General features: G+C 35.4%; 1 protein-coding gene across 1 annotated transcript in view; it reads right to left on the bottom strand.

Annotated features, from left to right (window-relative positions):
- Positions 1 to 25,941, bottom strand: part of ADAMTS19 (ADAM metallopeptidase with thrombospondin type 1 motif 19) — a 134,148-nt gene that overhangs the window by 22,583 nt on the left and 85,624 nt on the right. The window contains exons 11-19 of the mRNA XM_056514510.1: positions 21,114 to 21,215; positions 18,327 to 18,457; positions 16,627 to 16,796; positions 13,362 to 13,489; positions 12,634 to 12,754; positions 10,576 to 10,656; positions 4,686 to 4,843; positions 3,838 to 3,991; positions 902 to 1,037 (exon numbers count right to left, since the gene is read on the bottom strand). Of these exons, the coding sequence (XP_056370485.1) occupies positions 902 to 1,037; positions 3,838 to 3,991; positions 4,686 to 4,843; positions 10,576 to 10,656; positions 12,634 to 12,754; positions 13,362 to 13,489; positions 16,627 to 16,796; positions 18,327 to 18,457; positions 21,114 to 21,215 (1,181 nt within the window). The remainder of the gene's footprint in view (positions 1 to 901; positions 1,038 to 3,837; positions 3,992 to 4,685; positions 4,844 to 10,575; positions 10,657 to 12,633; positions 12,755 to 13,361; positions 13,490 to 16,626; positions 16,797 to 18,326; positions 18,458 to 21,113; positions 21,216 to 25,941) is intronic.

Here is a 25,941-nt window from a genome sequence, read left to right as displayed (position 1 = left end):
CTATTACGTGAACAGTGATGTTAATAATATAAAATAAAGGTCTTCTAAAACATGCATATAAAGAAGTATAAATAATTCCTTCAAAAGGTAATGCTCTAGTTTGGGAAAGACCAAATGTCAGTGGTTTTGTCTTACTTAAAATGTATCATACTTCTCATTTTATCAGGTTCAGTATTTCATCCTTTCCAAGCAAACTATGTCTTCTAGTTCACTTTACATACTTTCTTGAGCAGTATTTGCATTTAATTTATTTTGCATTATTTCGTTTAAAAATGCCATCTACCTGTCCTCCAGATGACTGCAGCAGACTGATCCCAGTGCTTACTCCTGGGGATGCTAGCCAGCTCCTGCTAGCTGCTCTCCCCTCCCTCCAAGGTGTGGACTTGCTCTAACTTGCTTTAAACAAGAACATGCAAGTCTCGAGGATTCCCTCAAGCCATAATTCTTCATGTTGCATAAATGTAGAAAGAGTGATTAACAGCGGTTTATTTATTTATTTACTGTTTAGGGTATCCAGAGTTTATCAGAGCTTTAAAGACTCGAAGCCTTGTTTAAAAGAACAAACCCAAACACTAAAACATATCACTAATTAAGACCATTAGATTAAATCCCTTATATGTCTTCATATAAACACCATTTAAATTTCAGTTTTGTAGCACAGATAAGTCTGTGAGAATACTTCCAGAGGAAAGGAATTAACTGCTTTGCTAAATGAGAATTGATTTAGGCATGGTGCTTAAGGACACTTTTTAAAACTCAGGAGAAACAATTTTCAGGATTTGTGTTTTCCCTACATTTTGCATTACAAGGTTTTGGATGAATGTATTTACTGCCCATTCACTGCCAGCAGCAGTCCACTGTAAAGTTTTTACACAGTTTAATTTAACCAAATCACTATTACCTTGTTTGGCAGGGCTGTTCGTTGCACTTGCGGATCTGTGGTTCAGGTTTTGTTAAATATTTGCACTTCTTGTTGTCCACAAGACTGATGTTCTTGTTCATAATCTTTGTGCAAGAGACTGTTGTCTTTCTTTCACCTAAAGAAAAAAAGAAGCAGGTGTGTGAGGAAACCATGAATATGCAAATTGTTAAGGACACAGATACAGCTATTTCATGTACAGTTTGGCAAAAAGAACTGCAAAACCAGTGTTAAAAATTCAAAGCTAGCAGGGAGCCTGAAAGAAATCGTACAGTTCATAGGGAACATTGTGAGTTTCTAGCCTAGTCTTTGCACACCACCACCGAGAGTTTTTCTGCTTTATTCCTGCAACTAGTTATAGGCCACACTTACAGCATTATTCTTACTGGAATAATTTCTTTCTTAACCACTGAAACCCCAGCACTGGGCAAACCTTGCAGAAAATTACAAAGAGAAGTATGGTTGCTAATTACTACATAAAATGAAAAAAGAAATGAGAAAATGTGACTGGTGCTAAGATAAGGGGAATCAGCACATGCATCCTTCAGCAGGGAGCCTGCACTATTTCCCATGAACTAAAGAGGTCAGAAGACCTGAAATGCAGGGTCAGAAAACCATTTAGGAATCTGTGTATTGCTGCACAAATACAGTGCATGCCCTCTACAGAATCCTGGTGGATGGGAGTGGGTGGTCTGGAGTATCTCTGGTATCTCTTGAACATGGAAGCATTAGAAATTAGGATTTAATAAAGTACCAACGACAAGTAGTAACTTGCAATTAGACTGGAGCCTGAATTTTAGAAAACTAGCAATCCTTGAATTCAGGATTTCAGCTAGAAGAAAACAGGCTCATAACCATTTGTTCTTTTAGTTACTTTTTCTCTGTCTGGAAGTTTAATGGCGAAGGGGCTGCGTGCATGAGCAGGGCAGGCTTAAGCACAAACGTTCACCAGAGGTCAAAAACAAGCCTGTGGATGGAGCAGTTAAGTTATAAATGCACATTATGTGCATGACCACTGCTGACATTTTTCACAGTGCTTGTGTTTGTGAGAGCACATGCAACTAATCTATCATATCACAGCGTCTGAGATGTTTGACAATTCTTTCTGCACTTATGTATACATCTACGTATTCATAATCTCTCCCACCCAAAGAAAGCTTTTCTGCAACACTGGAGGTCGCAGACCAGTTACATATATAAACATACACAAAACCAATATGACTTCATCAATAGTTTTACCCTAACAAATGCTTTGAGCATATAAGTAAAACTATTGATAATTGTTATATTATTTATTCAGATTAATCAATATATTGATGTTAAATTTTAATCAAATATAGCCAGGGTAAAAGCTGCAGTACTTTAATTTCATTATTTCTTGATATTTAAGCTAGAAAGTAAAAGAAAAGTGGAAATAGTTTTGTCTAAAACAAGAAAAATCTTTCAGTAGTATTTCAGAAAATTTACCTTCTAGGGAACTTTGTAATAACTCAGCTATTTTAGACAATAACATAAAATGAAGGCCAGTTACAACAGAAAAAAATTATAAACATTAGAGTAAAATATTTAAATATTTATTTAAGCGTGAATGTAGAATAAGTTACTGACATACTGCATTTTTAGATTTCTGCAGATAATAGAAATATTTAGACATATCTGGGGCAAAAATGACCAATTGTACTAGTATTACAGTTATCCTAAAAATGCATCAGGAAACCATGAAAAGTGTGAATTCACAAGTAAACAGGGGTGCACTATTAAGAATCAGAGTGTGCTACTAGCACCATGAACAAAATACTTTCTAGGGAAGAAGCCTTATTACCACAAAAACCATGTTTATGGAAACTACAGCAATCCTTTATGACACCAGGATTGTTCACACAGTCAGAGGAGCTAGAACACTGTGTTCTTTATGCTGATGTTATGATGAAGAAAAGCATTTTCAGGCTTTCCTATTCAGTCACAAGGTGCATAGCGGTTTTCAGAACTGTTGATCAGAGCAACCATGATTGCCAAGGCTGTCAGCATGAAAGACAGATATCAAAAATCAATACAGTGTGCACAGGCTGACTAATTGCACAAGGTATGAACAGATCACTGTATACTGCTTTTATTAAAAAAAACCAAAACCTCTCTGAAGTGTTTTTAAGTGTAATTATCATTTTAAGCAACATCTTATAGAAAACTGCTCTGAAGACATGATAAATCAGATAGAAAACAGTTTGAAAGACTTTTGTTACATCAATACTGTACATATTCCAATATTTGTTTTCAGAATCATATTTTTTTCTTCCAAAATCACATTTTTTATGGTTAATAAACATAGGAAAAATATCACATAGGCATACTAATATCTGCTGTTGCAGTATTTGTTCCATATGTTTCTGGATCATCCTCAACTCGTGTAACTAACTGTACTTTTTTGATCTGAGACTGGGATTCAGCTTCTCTGTGGTTTGAAATGTCTCTTACAGATCATTTATCTTCAGTAGTTCCAAATACAGAGTGGAATGCACTTTCTATTCTTGTTCTAGCTCTTGCACTTGTATTTCTTCTTGGAAACAGTGTCCTGAATTTGCTTGTTAGATTTTGTTCCTTCATTACCATCTTTTGCTAGATCTATCACAGTATTTTTAAAACAATCAGAAAGCACAAGACGGACGTATATTTACATTGTATGGTAAAATACAAGCCACAATGAGGATATTAGCATTAAATACACCTCACTGACCATCAGAACCATAATTATATATAAACACACAGAGTTTATACATATGGCTGCATATTGCATACACACGTTTGCACTGTGTATATACATGCAAACTTATATATATGTATATACATATTGTATACACATATTCATTTATGATATATGTGTATGTTTGTGTGTGCACTTGTACATTTTTATTTTATTTTACCTCCTCCACATACAGCATCACAGTCTTCCCAGGTAGAATGTGTCCACATGAAAAGGGGCTCTGGTACTTTAGAGCTCTGATTTTCAGGCAGAGGATCCAGTGGGATTGTGTATTCATAGTGTAAACCATAGCTCTGGTCGTGGAAGAGCAGCACCTGCAAGATACAAAGAAGGAAAACCTTCCTACATACACAGACACTATGGAAGACAAACTCCAAACTGCAAGTGGATCACCTTGAAAAGCACAACAGAATGACTTAATGCTCAACTGCCTTTCAGCCCTCCTAATGGATTTGCTAGAAGAAATTAATTAGAGTATCCAAATCAAGCCAATGGGAAAAAATATTTTGCTTTATTAAGAAAATTCCTTTAATTTAAAGTATTTGAATCGTGAAGTACTTCCCTATCATCTCTACTTCTTTCCTTACTAACTTTTCCTCTCCAACTGAAATACATCAAAATTCAACTTTTTCATGGAGAATTTGGTGATTGCCATTCTGAAAAGGTGATACTGTGCTATAGTCAGCCAGGATTACGACCACCTGAAATTAATTTGAATCTCTCTCCTTACCTGGCACGTCAGTTTTTTATGACACTTTTGGGAATGCTGAGACCTTCAATCCTGCCCCAAGAACTTAAAGATTGCTCTTGGATTTAAACGCATTTTTTTACAAGCAGGCTGACAGACATATCTCTCCTCACCCCCTCCTTCCCACTTTTGTAGATATACACGTAAACACAAAAGCAAGTATACCTTACATCAATCTCATTCTCTTGAGAAGTCTGGAAAAAATATTAGTTACTATGCTGTACCATGGGAATCCAGTAAAAAAACCCAAATCGTCATACCAGCAAATGTAAAGGTGATGTTGTGGGACCTTTGGCTGATATTTTCTCCCAGAGACCTCTCCGAACATAATGGACTGTGGTGCCAGCAATATTGAATGTTCCAGAATGCTCTATCTTCCAATCACTATTGATTGACTGTTTTCCAGCATCCCTAAGAGCTGCAAAATACAGGAAAAAAGCCCAATAAAAAAGGTGTCTATTCAGCAGTGATTTTCTTCTCTCACTTCCTGTTTGGATAATTTAAAAGGCAGGTGAAATTCACCTAATTCTGATTGCAAAGATATTTATGGATCCTACTGTACATGAACTACAGTCAGTATGTGCTTCAGAAACACCTTCTGGAGGAAATGCCTGGCAAAATTGTGTGTACTTAATACTACCTGACGTTAATATCAGCGTTGTAATGCCTGAGAAGAGTGACAGGCTCTAATATAATTCATAATTTGAACACTGAATTACCTTAAGGCAAAGGGAACTATTCTCTGATCCCAGGGTGGCCATTTCTATAATCCATAAAAGCATGGGAAACACAATTTTCACAAGAGACACTTCAAGATTTGTGGAACTAAGCTGCAACTTAAAAAAAAAAAAAAAAATCTAGCTCAGAATTCTTCCCTCTCTAATAACCACACTTGCCTTTTCTGCACCTTAGAAAGTGATAAGAATTTATACATTTTTGCAACATAATTGCATGCTTTGAACAAATAGAAGAAGCTTGTTCTTTTTGGCTAAATAATTTCTCATGCTGAACCAATTTATATTTAAAAATATAATCAACCCAGCTAAGATACATTCCATACACTGTGAACAAAGGATTTTGATTAGTTTTCTATAGTAAATGAAATAGATTATTCTGTGAATGGTTTGTAATTTTATGTTGTTTTATTTTATTTTATTTTATTTTATTTTATTTTATTTTATTTTATTTTATTTTATTTTATTTTATTCCAATCAGTTGTGAATAATCATGTGAAATAGACTTCAAGACACCTTCTGTACAAGAAGTTTTACACGTTTGACTTCATTGAAATTGCATGTTCGGCATCAGAATGTTGTAAGAGAACCTCCACATGTTCCAAAATTTCCCTTTTTAAAGTTGTAAGTTAATGTGAGTCACTCCTGTAATCATGTCCTCTTCTATTCATATTTATACTGTTATGTTTTGTTTCCATGGGAAACAATGGCAACAGGCCTACGGACTGGCAGGAATCCAATTGAATTAGACACCACTGATGTGTACCACTGCAGCACTGTGTAATAGATGTTAAGACTATAAAATCCATTAACACTGCATACCAGTCTTGTACTAAGAAGAACTAGTGATTCTACAAGTTTTAAAAAACCGTATTTTAAGTTTAAGCGTTCAATTGTTAATAGTAATTAAGTTATATTTAGTGTTTAAACTATTTGGGCTAATCCTCTTCTCGGTGGAGAAACTAAAAACATGTACTCCAACATGCAAGGTCCAGCCGAGTCATGCTGCTCAGATGGAGCAGCATCCTCTCCCCAGAGAGCAGCAGAAACCGTTCTGTCTGGTCTTTAAAATGAATGTATGTGCCATAGCATGCAGACATGTGCAGGGAACTGGAACCCCAGCTCAGAATACAGAAATATGTCATATCTTGCATTTTCTGCTTTCAGATTGCTCATATGAGTCACTGGTCTTAGACAAAGTCAGAAAGTGTGTCCTCAAGCCTTGAATTTGGACTTGGATTCAGGCAGTGCAGCTTCTGTTCTTCACTCACTCACACCCCATTTTGTAAGCAAGTTCACTGAGTTTTATTCCATACTGCACACATATTCCTATTCTTCTTAACTTTTGACAGAGGAGGTTGCTCTGTACAAAATAACCCAAAATAACATTCAGAACATAAGATATCTTCTCTCAGGTAATTCAAGCAATACACCTACAACTGAAAAGCCACCTAGTTTTGAAAACAGATGGGCTAATGCTGACATTGCTAGTTGCCAGTGTCCTCTTTATTATCCTATCCTCTTCAAATTTGTGCAATAGTCTCTTTTCCTCAACCAGTGGGGACTACATAGGCTGTGATTTTCAAATATATATGCGAGTGGCTTGATAACTACATTAGCAAGTTCCCTCAGGTTCCATATATTTGCATATGCGCAGGTCCCTTTGGGTGGTCTTAAACCTGATCTATGATTGGAAGAACTTTGTTCCACCATCCTCTGCCCGGATGTTGAGGGACTTAAAAGATGTGGAAAAACTGTTTACCACTGAAGCGGAGTAAAAAAATTGCAAAACACTGCAGCCTTCTCCATGCCCACTGTCATTGGTTTTTCCTGACTTATTTTTCACTGTGTGTTGTGGGTACATATATTTTCTTTACTATTCCCTTTCCGACTAAAAACCTGTAGAAACCCTTATTAATCTCCCCATTCCTTGCCAAAATCAGCACCACCTGTGCCCTTTGCCCTAGTTTTCCTGAACTTATCCTCACATATATGAGCAGCATCCCTATATACTTGCCAGGATATATGCCCCTGGTTTCACTGCTTGTTCATTCTCTTCTTGCACTTTAGTCTGACCAGGAGGTCCTTACTCACCCATGCTACTCTCCTGCCTTCCTTGTCTGATTTCCTATATGTTGGAATAATCGAGCGCTTTTGCAACTTAGGAAAAAATATTATCCGCAATTGTTATTAAAGACTATTATTCAAAATCTTTAAAGAGCTGCCGGTTCTGTTTTGCTCCTGCATACCCAAGGGCAGTTTCCCAGGTGGTACCATCTATCAATTCCTTAAACAACTGAAAGTTCACTCACATGAAGTCCTGGCTTTAGTCTTCACCTGGCCCATATCCCTAAAAATCAAGAGTTCCAGCAAGGCATGATCATTGCAGCTTAGGCTGCCACCAAACTCTCTAAATAGTTCATCTTTGTCGGGAAGCAACCAACAGTGTCCAGAAACACTATTACCCTGGTCTATAATTTCAATTAAGAACATATCCTCAAAACTCTCCTGGACTGTTTACAGCTTGGTGTGCTCTTTCTCCAGCAGATACCAGGTTACTGAAATTCCTGAGCCAGATCAGAGACTGCAAGCATGAAGTATGATTCCTGCAGCTGAAGTAAGAGCACTTCATCAACAGACCCTGCTTGGTTAGGCAGCCTGTTGTAGCCACAACAAAGAAATTTCCTTTGTTGGCTTGGCCCATAATTTTTACCCATGGGCTCTCAACCATTTCCTACAGTCCTCTACATATGAAAGGAAAACATGCTTAGTCTAAGTGGACTCTGGTCTCTGCTTTGCTCTGTGGGTTGGGAGGAAGATGGGACCAGGTTCTCAACTGGCTTCCCTTGAAATCTGAAATTACACTCTGCAAAGATTGAACAGATTTAGTTCTAGGTATTTTTAAACTATTAACATTGCCAGGAATGAGAAATTCAAAATTTTTTAGACACCATCTGCTTTCTCACACCCTCCTGTCTCAAAATGTGGCCCAAGATGCTTTTTTTTAAATTAAGAAGCATTTAATAAAAGAAATCACATGGAGCACAACACACCTATAGGCTGGATAAGAGCACTGGCAATTACAATGTCATACTGTGTTACACTGCAAATGTGAAGGATCTATCCCCCTAAGGTAGCCTGATCACATATCTGAAAATAATGACACAGCTAACCTGCTTCTTCAGTCCAGCCGAAAATGAACAGTTTCTCTCATTTCTGATCAGCACAAAAGAATTTCAGGGTTAGGACTGTAATTAATTTCTATAGTTATATTCCACTAACCCATCACATTAATTCATTATAAAGCCTGGACCTGTCACGTCGTTACTCAAGTGTCTCATGAATGAGTTCTCTAATTTCAAAGCCTAGGGCTTCTAAGACAGAAGTATTTTAATTTTCCTTTTTGTATTCTATATTAATTTTTTTTTTGAAAACTTGTAACACTTGCCAAATATAAATGAAAATTTAGCAACTGAAAAGGTATTATACCATAGGAACCTAGATAATGCTTGAAACAACTTTTTATAGCTGTTCTTATAAATTTTTTTTAAAGTATCAGATAGCGAACCAAGTTTCAAAAATGTTACCACTGCTAATTCAGTCTTAAAAATAAATAACAAAGCTATATCTAACAATAATAATTTTTAGTTCAAAAATTAGTAAGTTTATGCTTTAGGAAATATTATTTACTTAAATAAACACTCTCCACCCACTACAATGCTACAAAAAATTCCCACTCCTAAATACTGTACTGATAAAATACTTCACACAAATAAGACATCTGTTCTGAATACTTGTTTCAACAGCACAATTATCCAATGATGCTGCTAGTGTGGGCTGTAGTTCTACTAATCAGTTTAGCAAAATTACTGCAGTTTCCAGATCATAATGATTCTGTTTCCTGACTATCAAGTAAATCCAGAGAAGGGCATTGTATTTTGACGCCTTCTGCATTTGACCTGTGCTGTACAACAATGATCAAATCCTCCTTCAATTAAAATTGCCCTCTAAGCAACAGCTAGTAGTGTATGTTGGAATACACTGTGTTTACACTTTATCTCCAATTACACAATTATTAGTTGATTGTATTTACACTTTGTCTCCAAATAGACAATTATTAGTTGTATAGTTAGCTATAAAACTAATTGTTATCTCCAAACCTTGTCATAAAATGTGTTTATGACAATTAGTAAAACAAAATAGTGTTGGTCTGTATTGACTAAATTCAAGTACAGAACCCAGTATGGTGCCACATGAAATTAGCATACAGAACTATAAAATGAATAGCCAATCAGAAACATGAAAGAATTTAATATGTTTTACCTTTCATATTTTTAACTGTGGTATTGTGAAGAAACTTGTTTCTAAGATTAAAGACTTAAGTTCTCATCCCAAAACTTTCATTATGCTATGCCTATTCGAAAACTATTCCTTTGCAATTCAGATCCTGATGCTTTCAAAATAACCTATAAATTAAGAAAGTGTAAATACCCTGTCCTAGTGAAAAAAAAAGGTGAAACAACACAAGTTTTAATTCAAGATATGGCAATGGACCTGTTACTGGGTCCCCACAAAGGCTTACAAAAAAAACCAAAAAAGGTGTAAGGCACAACAAAAGACACTGCACAGAAATACTGGCTGATTCTCATTCAGATATAAAACCATAAATTTAATGAAAACAAAATTAAAATAGTAAGCAACTAGAAGCTAATTGGGAACTTTCACAAATAAGCCGATGATTGACACTATTTCATGGGCATAAAAACCATTTCATTCTTTTTGCTTTTTGTGGGGTAAGGGTTAAAAACAGTTTGCTACGCAAGAAGAAGGAATAAATTTCCCTAAACGCAATGCTAGCTTTTATTTATTTATTTTTGCATTACATATAAATACTAATAAATAATAGTATAAATAAATAAATAAATAATAGTATTTCTATTCTCCACATATGTCAATAGAAAGACAAACTACAGCTATTGTTTTAACACTCTTGCATATTCATGTCTGTGGTTCATTGGGGAGCAATTAAATATTCCAGATCTCTAAACCACCCTGGAAGGTGCAGGCCTCAAGGCAAACCAGCAGTCATCCACTGGTAACCTAAACTGCCAAAATTAAGATTCACCACCTGCAACATTCTCTCAATGGAAGTACTGAGAATATTCAAATATTTCTTAAAATGTAAATATTGCTTATGAGCATAACTAAGGACAGTGATCAAACCAGGGAATTTTTTATATCATTGTCTTATTTCTCATACCATATCACTCTCAATTTAAATTTAAGCACTGCAGAAAACAATATCAATTATGATATTTCATATATTCACTTAAACCCTGTAACAAAAAGCACACTCTCTTAAACATCTTCTTTAGACCTCATTAAAAGATAATATATATACATTTATAATATTTACCTAAATAACTGTGGGCTGGTTTTTCTTCCACAACTTTGATTCTCCTTGCTCCTGCAGGTATCACCAAAGCTTCCACATAACCTAAGCATGAGACCAGATGTCCCAAGTTAAAAAGAAAAACAGAAGAGCATAGAAAAGTACACCTTGTATGTTTTCTCTTCTCTTCTCCCCTATTTTGCTTTTTAAATGTAGCAAGTTATAATTTGTATAGCAATATTTTGAAGATTCTTGCCAAATTGAAGAAAATCTCTGGAACTGTGCATTATATGTAATTTATGTACAATACTACATAACTGAAACAGTATGGCACAGTAAAACATATCAAGAACTAGTGAGGCTTGGAGACTGTGGCTGGAGCAGGTGAAGTCCTTTCTGCCTAAGTAGCTCAGAGTCATCATGACCACCACATGAATATAAAAGAATTCCAACTTCACTCGACATGTAAAGACAAATGGTATGGCACTAAAATCTAAGCATCCTTCCACTGCTTAGTTTTTAGTTTGCTTTATGTATTTTTTGCTCCATCTCCTTCTTGATTCAACATATTCAAACCCTATTATGGTAGGTTTTGGTTTTGAAAACTACTTATTAATTATTTGCTTCAAATTGAAATTGTCTCTTGATAGTGTGGACTAAGAGAGGATGTTGAACTAATTGCTTTAAATAAAACACAGTGAAAAGGCAATGCAAGTGGAAACCACTGAGCAGGCAGGAATGTCATTAATAAATAAGCACATATTTTAGATTATCCAGGTAAGCTTCACAAAGGGAAAACATACACCTATCTTTTATTACATGTAGCTATGTGATATTCTACACCAAAACACTTAACATTTACAACACTTTTTCAATAATTCTGAAACGTGAAAATTAAGGCAGCATCTTTCATTTCTGTAAGAGATATATATTGCTTACAGTTTCTTGAGAAGGAAAATAACTTAGAAGTGTTAAGATGGCAATACCACAATACTGAGGATTGACACAGCACCCCGAAAAAATTTGAAAGTGCGTGGATATTCACATTAGCAATAGAAGAGAGCTGACATAAAGCGATTTTATTAGCAGGAACCTTCTTTGCTGTTTTTTATATCTTGTAGTTCTCCAGACTCATCTGGGGTTTGGAATCCTTGCTTTGCCTTACATTCCACTTGAGAGGGCCAGACATAAACATTTGAAGACTTTGCTCAACTTTACCCTCTTTCCTAAAGTACTATACTTCAGTCAAAAATCCACTGAAGTCCTTTATTTTTCAAATATATGCAGTCTGCTTCTAATTACAGTATTTTTTATGTGATTTACTTACCACCTCTCAGTTCTGCACATTTTCTACTCAAGAAACTGAAAGTGCAATGGCAAACAAATGCTGCTAGTTGGTCAAATGCTCTTTCAAAGAAAAGATTTGCATATGGTGTGAAAGATTCACATTATTAGGATTTCAATTCTCTACTCTGTGAATATTATTGTACTGCAGCCAGTAAGTTATTCCCATTCACAGGACAAATCAGAGCAGCATTTGGACATCTCATATTCATTTGCATTAGCAAATCTATTGGCTTGTTATGGTATGTTATTAGTAGCATAAAATAATGAGTAATGAAGAGGTATTAGACCTCTTCATGCATTCAGCTTTATGATTTTTCACTGTCTGGCTTAGTTTAGTAAGATTACTCTAGATAAAAAAAAATCATAATTTGGAAATATATTTCGAATAACACTAAGTGAACCTGAACACTAAAAGAATTCACAACATTCTATTTGCTAAAAATATAAACCCAATTTCTCATATCCCTTAAAAATCAGTCTCTCCTATCAGAGTGTATCTTTAAGATATTCCCTTCATTTTGCAATTGAAATAATGTGCAATATTTTTGCAATGAGTTTTAAAATACTTATGCATTCTTTTCTTTAATGTCTCATCATCTCTAAAAAGCAGGATCTAAAGTCCTTTTGAGAAATATGAGTCCTTTAAGAAATACAGCTTTTTAAATTTCCCAATGCACCATGTAATTAAAAAGCCACTGGTTTCCTTAATATTTGAAATAAAGAAACAGACATTACCTGCTCCTCTGGTATGGTTAAAATCACCTTTAATAACTTTGCATGACTTTCCGTTACCATTGCATATACCACAATGATCTTCACGAGCCAGAGATCCTAATATACCATCACAGCCAAATTTCTGTGGGAGAAGGAAATAAAAGCTTTTGAGACACAGGCTCATGGCAGAGATCTGTCCCATAGAGAACTCCCCTGTGACTTTGTGTAGATTGCTGCATTCCCTCTTCCTGTGTGGCTAGCTAACTCTACCAGCTGCTCTCCAAGAGAAACACCACTGCATTCCCATCTCCTGGTGGGACCTGTGGCACATCAGACCCACTGTGCAACACACACCACACAGGCCTTCCCAATAAAAGAATGCAATGTGCCTCTCCTGCTTTCTACTCAAAATATGGATGGTTCTTTGCTATGCCCACAGTGGTAAAGTACCATTAATATCAGCCAAAGGACTTATTCTGAATAGGGCATAAACAGGTCTAAAATATGCAAATATAAATTTTATCTGTGTTTTGCTAAAAAGTATTCAATTTAAAACAAATTAAGTCTACTCAAGCATCTCCACGTTACAGTTAGACACATTTCTGTAATTAATATCAGGGGTAGCTTGACAACAGCAATAAAATTAATATATGCAGGCCTGTTATGAAATAAAAACCTTTTAAAGTCTTAACATTTATGTGTGCTTGGTGCGTGCCTGTACACCCAAGGTCAAAACAAGTAATTCATACCTGGCATCTACCATCTGCACAGACATCCAGCCCATGCTGGCCACAGGAAGTCCCGTCCATCACCTTTTCTGTTAGAAGAACAGGCTGATCCTTTCCAGCCGGAGAACAGAACAAAGCACATGGCTTTTCTGCAGCAGCAACGGATGGAAAAACATGCTTTATTGGAAAAAGGTAACTTCTGAAACACAGAATTATCCTCAACACTACTGTTAAAACTGGTACTTGCTTATGTGTGGCATGCATCTACATTAGCATAAGAAGTTCTCTTAGACACACAGAAAACAAAAAAAAGATTTTGATTCATTTCTTACTGTTTGAAAAATTTGAGTTTTTTTCTTCCTACAGCATGCTGCTGCTATAAACTTGGCCTACAGAGTACTCATGTCATGCTCGTTGATGCAATTAAGAATATACACATTACAGCTGTTGGAATATTTTGGTTGTAATCTATACTTTCATTCTCCTCTATTTTTGGCAGATCATAAATATTGGTTAAAAAAGAAACTTAACACTTTACAGCCTTTACAACTGTGCAGGGCAAGGAAAAAAAAATGAAGCAACTGACACACCCAGGGAAGAAAAATATATGAATTTACAAAGTTTACATTTAAAAAAACCAAGGAACCAACAAAAAAAAAAAAAAAACCAAAAAAACCAAAAAAAACCCAAACAAACAAAAAACCCAAAAAACAAAACAAAACACAACAAACAAAACAAAACAAACAAAAAACCAACAAAAAAAACAAAGACTAAAACAAAAACAACCCACAAGACCCCAGAAACATTATTACTAACATTTTTTATGAAGTTCAAGCAATTTTCTACTAAATTTCTAAAACTTTCTATAAATTATTTCTAATTATGAAAGAACATAAAAATGTAGTGATATCCTATGTATCCAAGTATTCCTAATGGCCACATTTACAAACAATGAAGCTTGTTTCACCCCTGTGAAAATAATAGCAAATAAAGGAAATGAAGTCTCTTCTCAGTGGTCAACTGAGTACAAAAACTGTACAAAATGACAGGAATTTTTCATATCTTTCTTCACAAACGAAATGATTCAAACTTCTTCCTAAATCTGTTGCAGATTTTTAAAAGGATAAAAGTCAATCCTGAGCCTGAAACTGATTTCACTTGGACACAGTCTATGCCACTCTGACTTCATACTGACTTCTAGATTCCTGGAGTGCATTTTTATTAGTAAATTAAACAGTTCCAGGAAACATTCAGGGGCACTGGAATTCTACTGTCTATACAGCTGAACTGTAAAACAGTCTATGCCGCAGTTTTTTGCATGTGCTAACTAGCACCAGTTCAGTCTAGACTGGAAATTGCCATCTGCAAAGGACTGTTTTCAAAAAAGCAGTTTTAGCATGCAAAGGAGTAGAAAAGTACAGACAGAGGAGTTTTGTGCCAGCTGACTTACACAACAGAGAGGTCTGGGCACATTTAAATTTCTAAAATTGACAGAGCCTCAGGGTATCACTAGAGGACCAGATGTGATCTCTTCTACCAACATGTGAAGCTAGTCAGACACAAGCCATCTCCAGCTAAAAAGCAGCCTGAGTTTGTGCCCTCTGCATCCAGTTATTCTGCTTAAATAGTAACCTCAAAGTTCCCTGTGGGCTTTAAGCATGTATCAGCATTTTTTAAAGGCGTACAAGGTGGATGACCTAAGCACTATTTTAAAGACACTGAACTCAAAGAGACAGCAACTAAACAACACAGGGCAACTCCAGCAGACTACAGGAGATCTCATACAGCAACTATTTTGGACATGGTGCACAGTTAGTGTCCTCTAGGAGAGCAAACAATAAAGGATTTGAGAATAATGTATACTGGGATACTGGCACTCTCTGGATGGTCCACTTTTGTTTCTCCTGAGGGACACCTCAAGATAACAGGATCACTCAGAACAAAGTTAGATGAAAACAACCATCTGTGCTCATTAACATGGCACAGGAGAATGTCAAGACTTTTTTCATCTGAATGAAATAATATTATTCGAAGTCAGACCTAAACAAAACATGTGTTTCTGTGCTAAAACAAAATTTAGTAAAGCAAAACAAAACTAATTTACTTGATAAGAACATATGTAATAGTTGGAAAGAGTTCTTTTTACAATGAAATGAGCTAACATACAAGCCTGATGAAAATAGTACCACCAGTTTTCCCTTTGGCACCCTGAGAAAAGGCTTAGAAGAAATGAAAACCACCTTCTTTAGTTAGGCATATATTATATGCATATATTATAATATGTTGATAGCAAAACAGTCTTCTATGCTTTCTAATGTTTTCTGATAAATTGTTTCAACAGTAAAAAAATTTTGGAGTAACAAACTCCTTAAAATTGGGTAACACACACTTGCAGTACTCCTGTGTCTTTCTAGGGTTTTCTTTATTACGGCTTGCTATGATTTTGTGAAGTTCTCAAGTCAACTGCTTTCACAACTGGTGTATTTTTGTTGTAGTTTTTTTTTAAATTTGTTTTTAATTTAAATAAATTAAAACACAAAAATTCACAGAAAATTCAGTGGGGTAGAAATTACTGTTCACTTTTCTATCAAGAAGGAATTTGTTTTACACCAACATTAATGTTGCAGATAATGTAAGTCTCATCTTCAACTATACTTCCACTTGAGCATTTTCCTAATGACATGGTATGCAAGCAAGTTTGTTGCATGGAAGCATGCATACAGTATGTCATATGTCAGGAGTTTGCATGCAATAGGTATTAGGATTTATAGAATTCTTAGTGAAGTTTACAGCATACATTATCTACATATTGCTGCCAAATCAAACACTGGTATGTGAAATACTCACAGTATTAAGCTAGAAGTTCTCTCCTTCCTCAAAAACAAAGGCTTACAGTTGCATTGTCTTTTTGGTTTTGTAGGTAAAAAAACCCTTGATATATGCATATTTAATGATGGAGCATTACTCTAGAAAGCTGTATTTCTGAGTCACTTCATATTGTGATTCTGATTAAAAAGGAAAAAGCTGACTGAATTTTCAGTCAAATATAGTTATGACCTATAAGGAATGACAAACTCAATAGGAACAAAAACCAAAATATTCTAGAGCATACAAAAGTGCCACTAGATCTTGTCTATGAAATTAAAATAACTTACCAAAAACACTGGGCTTGAGGATTGATTGTTTGCTTTAATTTTAGCTATATATTTATTGATTAACAACAATATCAACAAGCTACAAGCCATATAAGCAGATTATGAGAACAAGGGAGATGGTTTATACTCACCATCATCAATGACAGCTTGCCACTGGTGCACATGTTTCTGATATGAAGATCTGACACTGAAAGCCTGGCACTGCCAGTCCCTAAAGGCAGGCACACCAGCAGGACAAGAAGGATTTTCACATACCCTATACTGCATTGTGGGCCCATGACACTCTCCTTCAAGGCCTGAACTAGAAAAGATGGCATAAATACAACCCTTTACTGTTGGCAATATTTTGTCAAACTTACAGTATAGTTTACTTATGCTAGACATAAATTAAAAATAGCAGGCTTTTCTGCTGACACTTAGCATTCCGAAATGAAAAACTGAAGTCACAGAACAAAACACTTTTCCTTTCTCTCTGTACTGGTTACATTACATATAAGGTGTGATCGGTGCTAAGCCATGATTTACACTTAGCCCCAAGAAAGCACTAGCACTAGTAGGAGCTTAGGCAGGAGAACTCAGGTACAGTTTTGATATATCTGAGATGATTTTTCTCTATTTGGAAGCCAAAGAGACTCCTGAAAGGACACAACACCTGCAGATTTGCTACCTCTCCTTTTTCTCTGAATGCGATGTTACAGGGTTCAGATAAATGCTCTGTTTCGTTTTGGTCACTCCAGCTCTGCTTGCAGGTCCAAATGAACAAATGCAAAAGAAGGCAGAAACTGGAATAATTTGGAACCTTTCCTGGAAAAATTAATTAATGAGCATCTTAATTAATTAGGACAACCATAAATTCTAGAAATAGCTTTAAGGTATACAGCTGAAAGTGGTGTTTAGATGGCATGAACTATGAAAGAATTCTTTGTATCAAAATTTCCGTTAAACCCCCATGCTTTTGTATAGCCAAATCCCATTTTTCTCCAAAATTCTTTATGCAAATTTATCTTTTTTAAACCTCCTGTCTATTTTATCCCAAAATCTGCTATATAGTCTTCCATAAGTCTTAATTTCCCCCTTTGTAATTTAATTTTTTTTAAAAACACTAACTTGACTCTTATCCACTCTGGTTTCGTTTTCCCTATACTTGCCTTCATTATCTACTCTGTTCCCTATGCCTATACTCTCTTTCCTTTTCTTTTCCACTTGGTGTATAAATGACCCACAGAAATCAAACAGGTATTAAACAATTAAAAGGTAATGAGCAATTAAAAGGAAAACACCTTTTAGTTGGTCACTGAGAAATAGTAAAAAAAAATTTAATTCAAGCCAAAAGTAAAAATTCCCTTATCCCCCAAGACAGAAGGTTTTCATTTTCACAAGATAGGCAATCTAAATCCTGTTTATCAGATATGTCTGAGAAACTGGTAGAAATATCTCTTTTTAAAACTTTCAGTTACGTGGTTCTCCAGATGAGACGCAGAATTCAATCTTCTCTAGACAAAAAATTTAAAGACTAGAATTACACAGTGACAATTTGCAACTCAGGAGGTGTGATTTTACGTTTCTGTTGCTTCTTCAGGTGAAGCTTAAGAAGGTAGTTTCATTCTTCTATTAATATTATCTAAGGTCTTGACAGAAGCAGAAAAGATGAAAAATAGTGCTGACATGCAGCAAAATACCTGCAATACCTATTCTTCTAAGTGTTTTTCAGTATTCATAAAGCACCAATTGCTTAGGTAAAGGCCAACTGTAACGTCACGGGCTCCTGCACTCATGTAAATTTTGTACAGAAATTCCAGTGAACAGCAATGGAAACCTGAACTGTTTTTACCCAGGGCATTTGCGCTGTCGGCTGCTGATTCCAGTGTTGCAAGTCCGGCTGCAAGCGCTCCAGGCGCTCCACTCCCCCTCCACGTGCTCCGCAAAAGAGGTCCGATTGATGCAATCTCCAGCCTTACACCACTAGGGGAAAATTCAGCCCTTAGGTAAATCAGTCAAGGCACATGCAAAACAATTCACTTCTCCACGAGCACACAGGAAGCACAACATGAACATTTGGTTCAATACACAGTTTTCATATCAGCCAGATATATTTTTGCCTTGCAATCTCCAAAGCTTTTTTATCTGTCCCAGTAAATGCAACAGCCAGAGACCTTTCTCTGGTTCAGTGGCCAAGGATCAGGTTTGAGGTTGTCCACAACCTCAAAAGTAAGTTCATTTCCAATGAAGGATACCTCCTAGAAATGGTATTCATACCATGCTGTCTCCATTTTAGATTGGGCACTGACTAAGAAATCATTTTAGGATCCAGCCCAAACCTATTGCAGGGATCATTGTCCAGCTGAATTATGCAGATGATCACAGCACAGTGTCCAGGGTTGTTCTCAGGACTTGATTGCTTCAGCATGACAGTTCCCACCAGCAGGAACTTCATTGTCCCTCATTATCCAGTGACAATTTCAATAGAAAGATATATTACAAGTAATAGAGAAAATGAGATTTTATTCACCACTTGTATTCAAAGATAAAATGGAAGCTTCAAAAAGCTGGCAGTGAGAAAGTCCAGAGAATTTCTGGCATTTATTAAAATAGTAATAATAAATTCAATGATCTTGTATGCATATATCATTTCCTGGGAAAAGTGCAATTTCTCACTCAAAAACTATCCAATTGCTATTGTTATGCTCTGTAACCTATGCCCATATCTTGTACAAATCATCATAAACTCTGCAGAAATTAGTGCTTTGTCAAATTATACCAACTTAATATCTGTCACATGTATTAGGAAGTAGAGGTATTTTCCAGCCTTAACAATTTCATGATGCAATGATTCAGCAATTACAAAACAGACAATGATCACTTTATGCCATTAACATTAGCAATTTAACTAATTCCTTTTCACATTCTGAACTGTTGGTGAATCACTTTTATCAACGGATAACAGACTTCACAAATAAGTCTTGTATTTACAGCAAAACAAAACGTGTCACTAATGCTGTTGATAAAGACTTCTGTTTCTTTTAGAACACAATTCTGTAACTTTCAGTGTCCGTGCTAAACCTTTATCTGGTAACATTTTCACCTGCAGTTTGAAACTGGTCTTTACTGATCAATTGATCTTCATTTTTTCTCTTAAATCATCACATCACAGTGAAGGCATAAAGACTTTTAAAAAGTCTTCATGTAGGGTGGTTCAATCTTTATATTAGGTTTACAACCAGAAACTATAAATTTTGTAATGCTCTTTGATGTTTCAAACCAGTAATGCTCATAGACATTAAAAGTTATTGCTTCAGATAAAATACGGATTTTTTTGATCGAGATAGCATCTGCCCTCTCTGCAGTCTCAGGGATTTTTATAAATCCTTGACTCAAACCCCAACCAAGTAGGACAAGCTGTGTAATCTACATTTCTATCACTTTCTAAGATCCTAAGAGAAGCAAAAGGCAACAATAATTCATCTCCACAATACCAACAAAAAACCCCAAAGCCAGTGATTTGTGTAACCTAAACCTCACCTCAGACAGATAGTTTTCACTGCTATACATAAATAAGTTATCTCTGTAGCCTGGCCCAATGAGCCATTTTAATTACAATCAGGTAATCATCATAAGAGGTTCTGCTTTCTTATTCCATAGCATGGGCAGGCCAGTCACAATGTAAAAAATGGAATATCAAATAACAAAACACATGTCCCTCACTTTCCAGATATTGACTTCAGACAGCATCAACTATAAACTTTATCAGAATAAGAACACTGAAGAAATTGTCATTATTTTAGAGATATGAACAGAAATACAACCTGGTTTTCCTTTAGCACATAAAATTATATTATCTGAATATTTAATATTAATTGATTGATTTGATTTTAGGAGAATAATGAGAGTTCTGGTGAATGTAATGTGACTCAAAGAGTAAATCACTCCAGTGGGAAATGGCTGTCAGCACAGTATCTTGAATATCCCAAGATATATGTATGCTTTTTCTCTGTTTTCTGTTTGAGGTTGTTATACTCATTTACAGATATATGCAAAGATTACAAACAATTTTAACTGGAAAGCTCTTGAAGGACAATTTATATAATTTTAACTGAATTGGGTGATCATTTAATTTGTCTGTGATGGCATGCTTTTAATGGGATTTTCACTCTTTTACATGTAGTAACGCCACAAATATTTCTTGATTAAACTTATCCTGAAAGATTTTAACAACCATCTGTACCAATTCCTTCAAAGAGACTATTTCTAAATCCTAAATCATAGCTGAGAACTCTGTATCTTTGAAAGCTTAAGTTTCTATTTACAGTTGGAAGAGCAAAAACTGCATTCTATTCATAAATATGACACAAAATGAGAAAGAATTTGAAATAAAACAGTGTAAATATTAGAACATCTGTCTGTTTGGCTAACCCTTTTTTAACTCACTGGTTTTAGGGAAATGTTCTTTCTTGTATCTATATTATAAAATCTATCATATATAATACATTCAACTGTAGTTTATTTTAACGACAATTGAGGAAAGCAGGAACTCTAAAGAAGCATAAAGATCTATTTGTTTTGTTTCCTTAAATTTTAGATGTTCAGTATAATTGATACTGCTTTTCCACCAGAGGCATACCTTTCCAGTGTCACAGTCTGTTCCATCCATTGGTGGATCCAGTTTAGTTTTGCATTCCTTCTCACTTTCCACCTTACACCACAACCCAGTGCAAATGACATGCTGAAAACCAAATAAAGAGTAAGCACAGAATCTGTCTTATGCAAAATGACTTTCTGCATGCAGTCTGCTAATTTTGTCTACATTTATTAGTCTGATGGTATTGAAATGCGTTTAAACATGCAAAGAAACCCAAGTGGGCAGAGCTTAGACTAACTGTGCTTCCCTAGGACTCCAAGAACTGTCCTGCTTGTGCCACTCCAATGACTGCTGTTCAATGATTCATATTTCTTCTATAATTCATTTATTACTCTAGGAAAAAAAAATTCAAAAGCCTACAAACCTGATCTCCACAAAGAAGACATAAAGTTACCTGACAAATGCTGCTGGAAAGAAAAGAAGGGAGATGACAGGGCTGCAAGTCAGTCATGAATTTTAGAGATGGAAAGAAAAGCCCTCTGAAGTATCAGAACAAAAGAGTTTTTACTTTACTCAAAAGAAAGCCCAGCCTTTAAGGATGCTGGCTCACATTTCCCAAATTTCCCTGGCTACTTTTCCTGTTTTTCTCTAAAAAGTCCTCCTTCTCCCATGGTTTTCAGTGAGGACTGCTTTCTGCCTGCTGTCTGTTCCCCCTTAACAATAAACCATGTGGAAGTGAAGAGAGGTCATATGGGGCTGAGCTGTGGCCTGAGTATTACTGCATATGCACAGTGATCATCCACAATTATACTGCCCAAAGAGGGGCAAGAACAATCAGGAGAGGGGGAGGTGTTGCAAGCAGGATGGAAGATAAAGAACAGCTGGGTTTTTTAAACCAGGGCTGCCAGAAGACCTGCTTTTTCTAAGTGAAATGATTTTTTATGTTGGTACACCCAGTATGAGTCTCTTACACTAGGCATGAAGAACGTGTCATAAATCTTACGGTATCTTGAAAAAAAGCCTAAAAGCAGATGAAATATAATTCAACAAAAGATTGTGTCTGAACTAAGGAACAGAGCAGTTCCATTGGGAGCCTTACATGTAAAAATGTCTGTAACATCAGTTATCAAAAAAAAGTAAAAAAACCAAAGATTGTAGAGGTCTGATGCATTATACAGAAAGAAGAGACAGGATGGCAGCAGTCAGACTCACTCCTGATTCATCCTGTAACTATTTTATGCTGAAGCTGAGCTAGCAACACAACAACCAGCATATATATGTCTCCAAAAAACAGCTACAGAAGCTCTATCCTGTTCCTGAGTAATTTTAGCAAGCATTTTTCAAGTAATGAACTCTAATGTCTGTTCTTGTTCATTTTTTTTTAAACAATGTAGATGATGACAATAGTAGATGATATAGAGTATCAGATGGTCATAACAAAGTGCTTCCATATCAATTAGGAACTGAGAGACATACTGCTGGAACTACTCCACAAAAATATATCTTAATTTAATGGTCCTAATAAATTTTTTTTCATATCTTTAAATCATCATTTATGAGTGAATACAATGGTGGAAAAGCCATACATATTTATCCAAGTTTTAAAAAAATACAGGCAAATTTTCTTTTTTGTCATCGCATTTTTAAGTATATGATCCTTCTTTTTCCCCCTAAAACACTTTGATTGTACGCTCAATTTCACTTGTATATGATTGCAAAATGGCTTACAATACAGTTCTTTATAAGTCTAGAAACAATTGTTCTAAATATAGAGAGGCATTAAGCCAGATTTACAGGATTTGGGGTATTTTGGGTACCTAAACACAGAGACATACTTGAACCATCTAAACTAAATCAAGAAAATCAAATCAACACCATTTGCTTGCTAATGTGCATTCTATATAACTGCATGTTTCTACAAATATTTGTATACCACCTCCCTATGAACCATGAACCAGCTTCCCTAGATAGAAACTACGCTGGGCTTTAAGTGAACTGTACTCTAAAAACACTCACTTCACCAACTGCTAATGTAAGCACTCAATATTAGCAGACTTTAAAATTCCCCAACCCAAGAAAAAGGAGATATGGAGTTACTAAAATTGGTGGTTTACTTGTAAGACTTTTATCCTGGGCTTGTCATTTCAGTCAAATCACAAATAGACCCTCTAGTTACTGTCTAGACTGTATTTCTGTTGAAGAGGTATGAGATATGGAGATTGTTGTCAGCATCTAATTTTTGACATTTAAGGGTTTCTGTATAAGGCCAGGGAACGACTCTAACACACAATATGGGTTTTTCATTAGCAACCTGCAATGAAGCAGACCTGAACTGATTTGAAAGCAAACATTAATATGGAGGGCAGTGTCAATTTTAGAGTCACTCCAAAATTAGTCCTCTGAAAAGAAACTTTCTTCAGTCAAAGTAAGGATAGCTAAGCTAACATTCACAGAGGTTTACCAGTTATCTATGATAAGTACAGTTCAACAGCCATCACAGCTTTCTAGATGAGCCAAAGGAAGGAATAGACTTTGGAGATTAAAAACTTATAATTGTGATATTAGACTATTCACAATCTGTAAAGTATTTCTTTGTGTGTACACTGGAAAACAAAATATCACCAAGCACACACAAAGGATTTTTTTTTTTTAGAGAATGTGCTAGTCATGAGTTTTTTACAGCAAAAGCTCCTAAAACAAAATATAGAAGTCACAATGTATTACAGAGGTCACTCCAGCTTTGAGTTTTGTGGGAGTTTTGTGTCTGTTTCTGTCTATTTAATTAAAAAAGTAAGGCAGGCCTATGTGAATCAGAAGACATTTCCAGTCATGCAAGCATATGGAAAGATATTTCAGTTGAGAGGAATGACCAGAGACAAAAAGGGAATTTTAGAACAGTATTTGTGCAAAGTCAAGATTGTTTAAAATGTGGTGGTTGAGATGAGGACAGATATTTCACCAGAACTATAATATTTCCATTACTTTTGTTCTTTCTATTGTGATCATTCCCTGAAATGCCTTAAAAATCACCATGAAATATAACCAGTCTCCTACTTCTTTGCAAAGATCACAGCTGTGTTATGACAAGAACTGTTTTAGTGGAACTGACCAGATAGCATTCACATCCTGGACTTTAATCTTAAAAGCCAATATTTAATAGTTCAACAATTGCATTAAATTGTCAAGTTTTACAATCCCTTTTAATCATCAAGAACTACTTCTGGGCCATGATGTCACTATCTGTGATGTGAAATAATGTTAGGATCTAACTGATTCTTGCATGAGACATCATGGGCATAAAAGCAAACTTGGCTCCCTTACAAGGTAAGCATAAAGACACAATATAAATCTTGAACCTGGAGATCCACTCATGCTTTTCTAAGGTCCAAAAATTTTGCCAAGGATATGAAAAAAAAGTCTTTGAAATAAAGATGAAAAGGTAAAAATAAAGTCACCATTTATGAAAGGGGAGTGGGAGGGCCTCACTTAGGAAAATACAGGAGCAGGACCTCAGTGGTTCCTTCAGCTCTTTGCTTCATTCACTAAATTAAACTATAAAGATGAATTCTTGATAGCAAGGGAATATCATTTGTATCAGTAGCATTTCTCAGAGCTTGCCATGTAATGTGACTGTAAAGTGCAGTCCTAAAGTACACCTCAGTAATAACAATAGTAGAAAATTACATCTCAGCAGAAATGCACTATTGATTGTACCACTGATATTTGTAGAACTAAGAATATTTTTCATCATTACTCAATTATTTCTGTTATATACAAAACACAGTTGCTGAATAGAAGACTGTATGGAATTCTGTTCACTAAGTAATCCTCCAGTCTCAAAAAATGTAAGATTGTGGCATAGTTCATAATTTATCTTTCACACAGTTTTACTGAAGTGCATGAACTGTTCAGCAAGTAGAACCTGTCCAAAATATCCTGGGCTATAAATTGTTGGATTTAGTGACATTTAAATGAACCTTCAAGGAGTGTGTTTCTCTCATTTCCTGGCCTGTGGACAACAACTATAACCATAATAAACTTCCAGTTACTGGCACAGTAAGACAGACTATACAGAGATTAAAGGAAGTAGTCTGGATATCACAGAATATTCATTGGTTATCTATGCATAACTAAATAATTATTGCACTAAATTAATACAGGAACTAATGAAACACGTTCAATTTAGAAAGGTCTTCCAAATGTTGATTTCTCCAATGGCAACCACAATAATTTGTATAATCAACACAGAGAAATTTGAGTCTTCATATTAAGTAAAATGCAACTATTAGTAAGGTTAGATCCAATGTATTTGTTACTTGTATCTAACATCTTTTTATTCCTGAAGAAGATCCTAAAATTAGCTACTGAATAACAGTGCTTCACAGTTAGATGATCTTGGTATTGCACAGTCCATGTGCTAGAACCCATGAAAGATTTCTGGAAAGTTTAAATGTTTTGGTTCTAATCGAATTCCAATGATATTTTTTTTTCCTTTCTTTTCATACATATGAAGAAAACATGTAAAAGGAGGACAACTTCCTTATCCTCTTGGCTGTGCTCTATCCACTGCTCTGAGTTTCCCCTTCACCATAGAAATATTATTTCTATTATTTAGAAATTCTAAATCTAATTGGACTAGCAGTAAACTTAAGAATTTAAGACCCACAGCAGGGAACAAAAGAAGGAGATCTGAATATAGAGCCTAAGCTTGCTGTAAGTAGCTCTTCATGTCTAGAAACTGAGGATCAATTTGTTGGATTTTATTTTCTGTTGGAAGGAAGTTAAGAGTGTAAATTTTTCTTCCAGATAAAAGAACTCAGAAGAAAACCAACAAGGTGATTATACCGAGTTCAGGAAGGAAGCTTTGGAA

The sequence above is a fragment of the Oenanthe melanoleuca genome, chromosome Z (assembly GCF_029582105.1).
Source record: "Oenanthe melanoleuca isolate GR-GAL-2019-014 chromosome Z, OMel1.0, whole genome shotgun sequence".
In the NCBI taxonomy this organism is placed as follows: Eukaryota; Metazoa; Chordata; class Aves; order Passeriformes; family Muscicapidae; genus Oenanthe; species Oenanthe melanoleuca.
The sequence above is the reverse complement of the archived record's forward strand: the minus strand, read 5'-3'. Positions and strand labels throughout refer to the sequence as shown.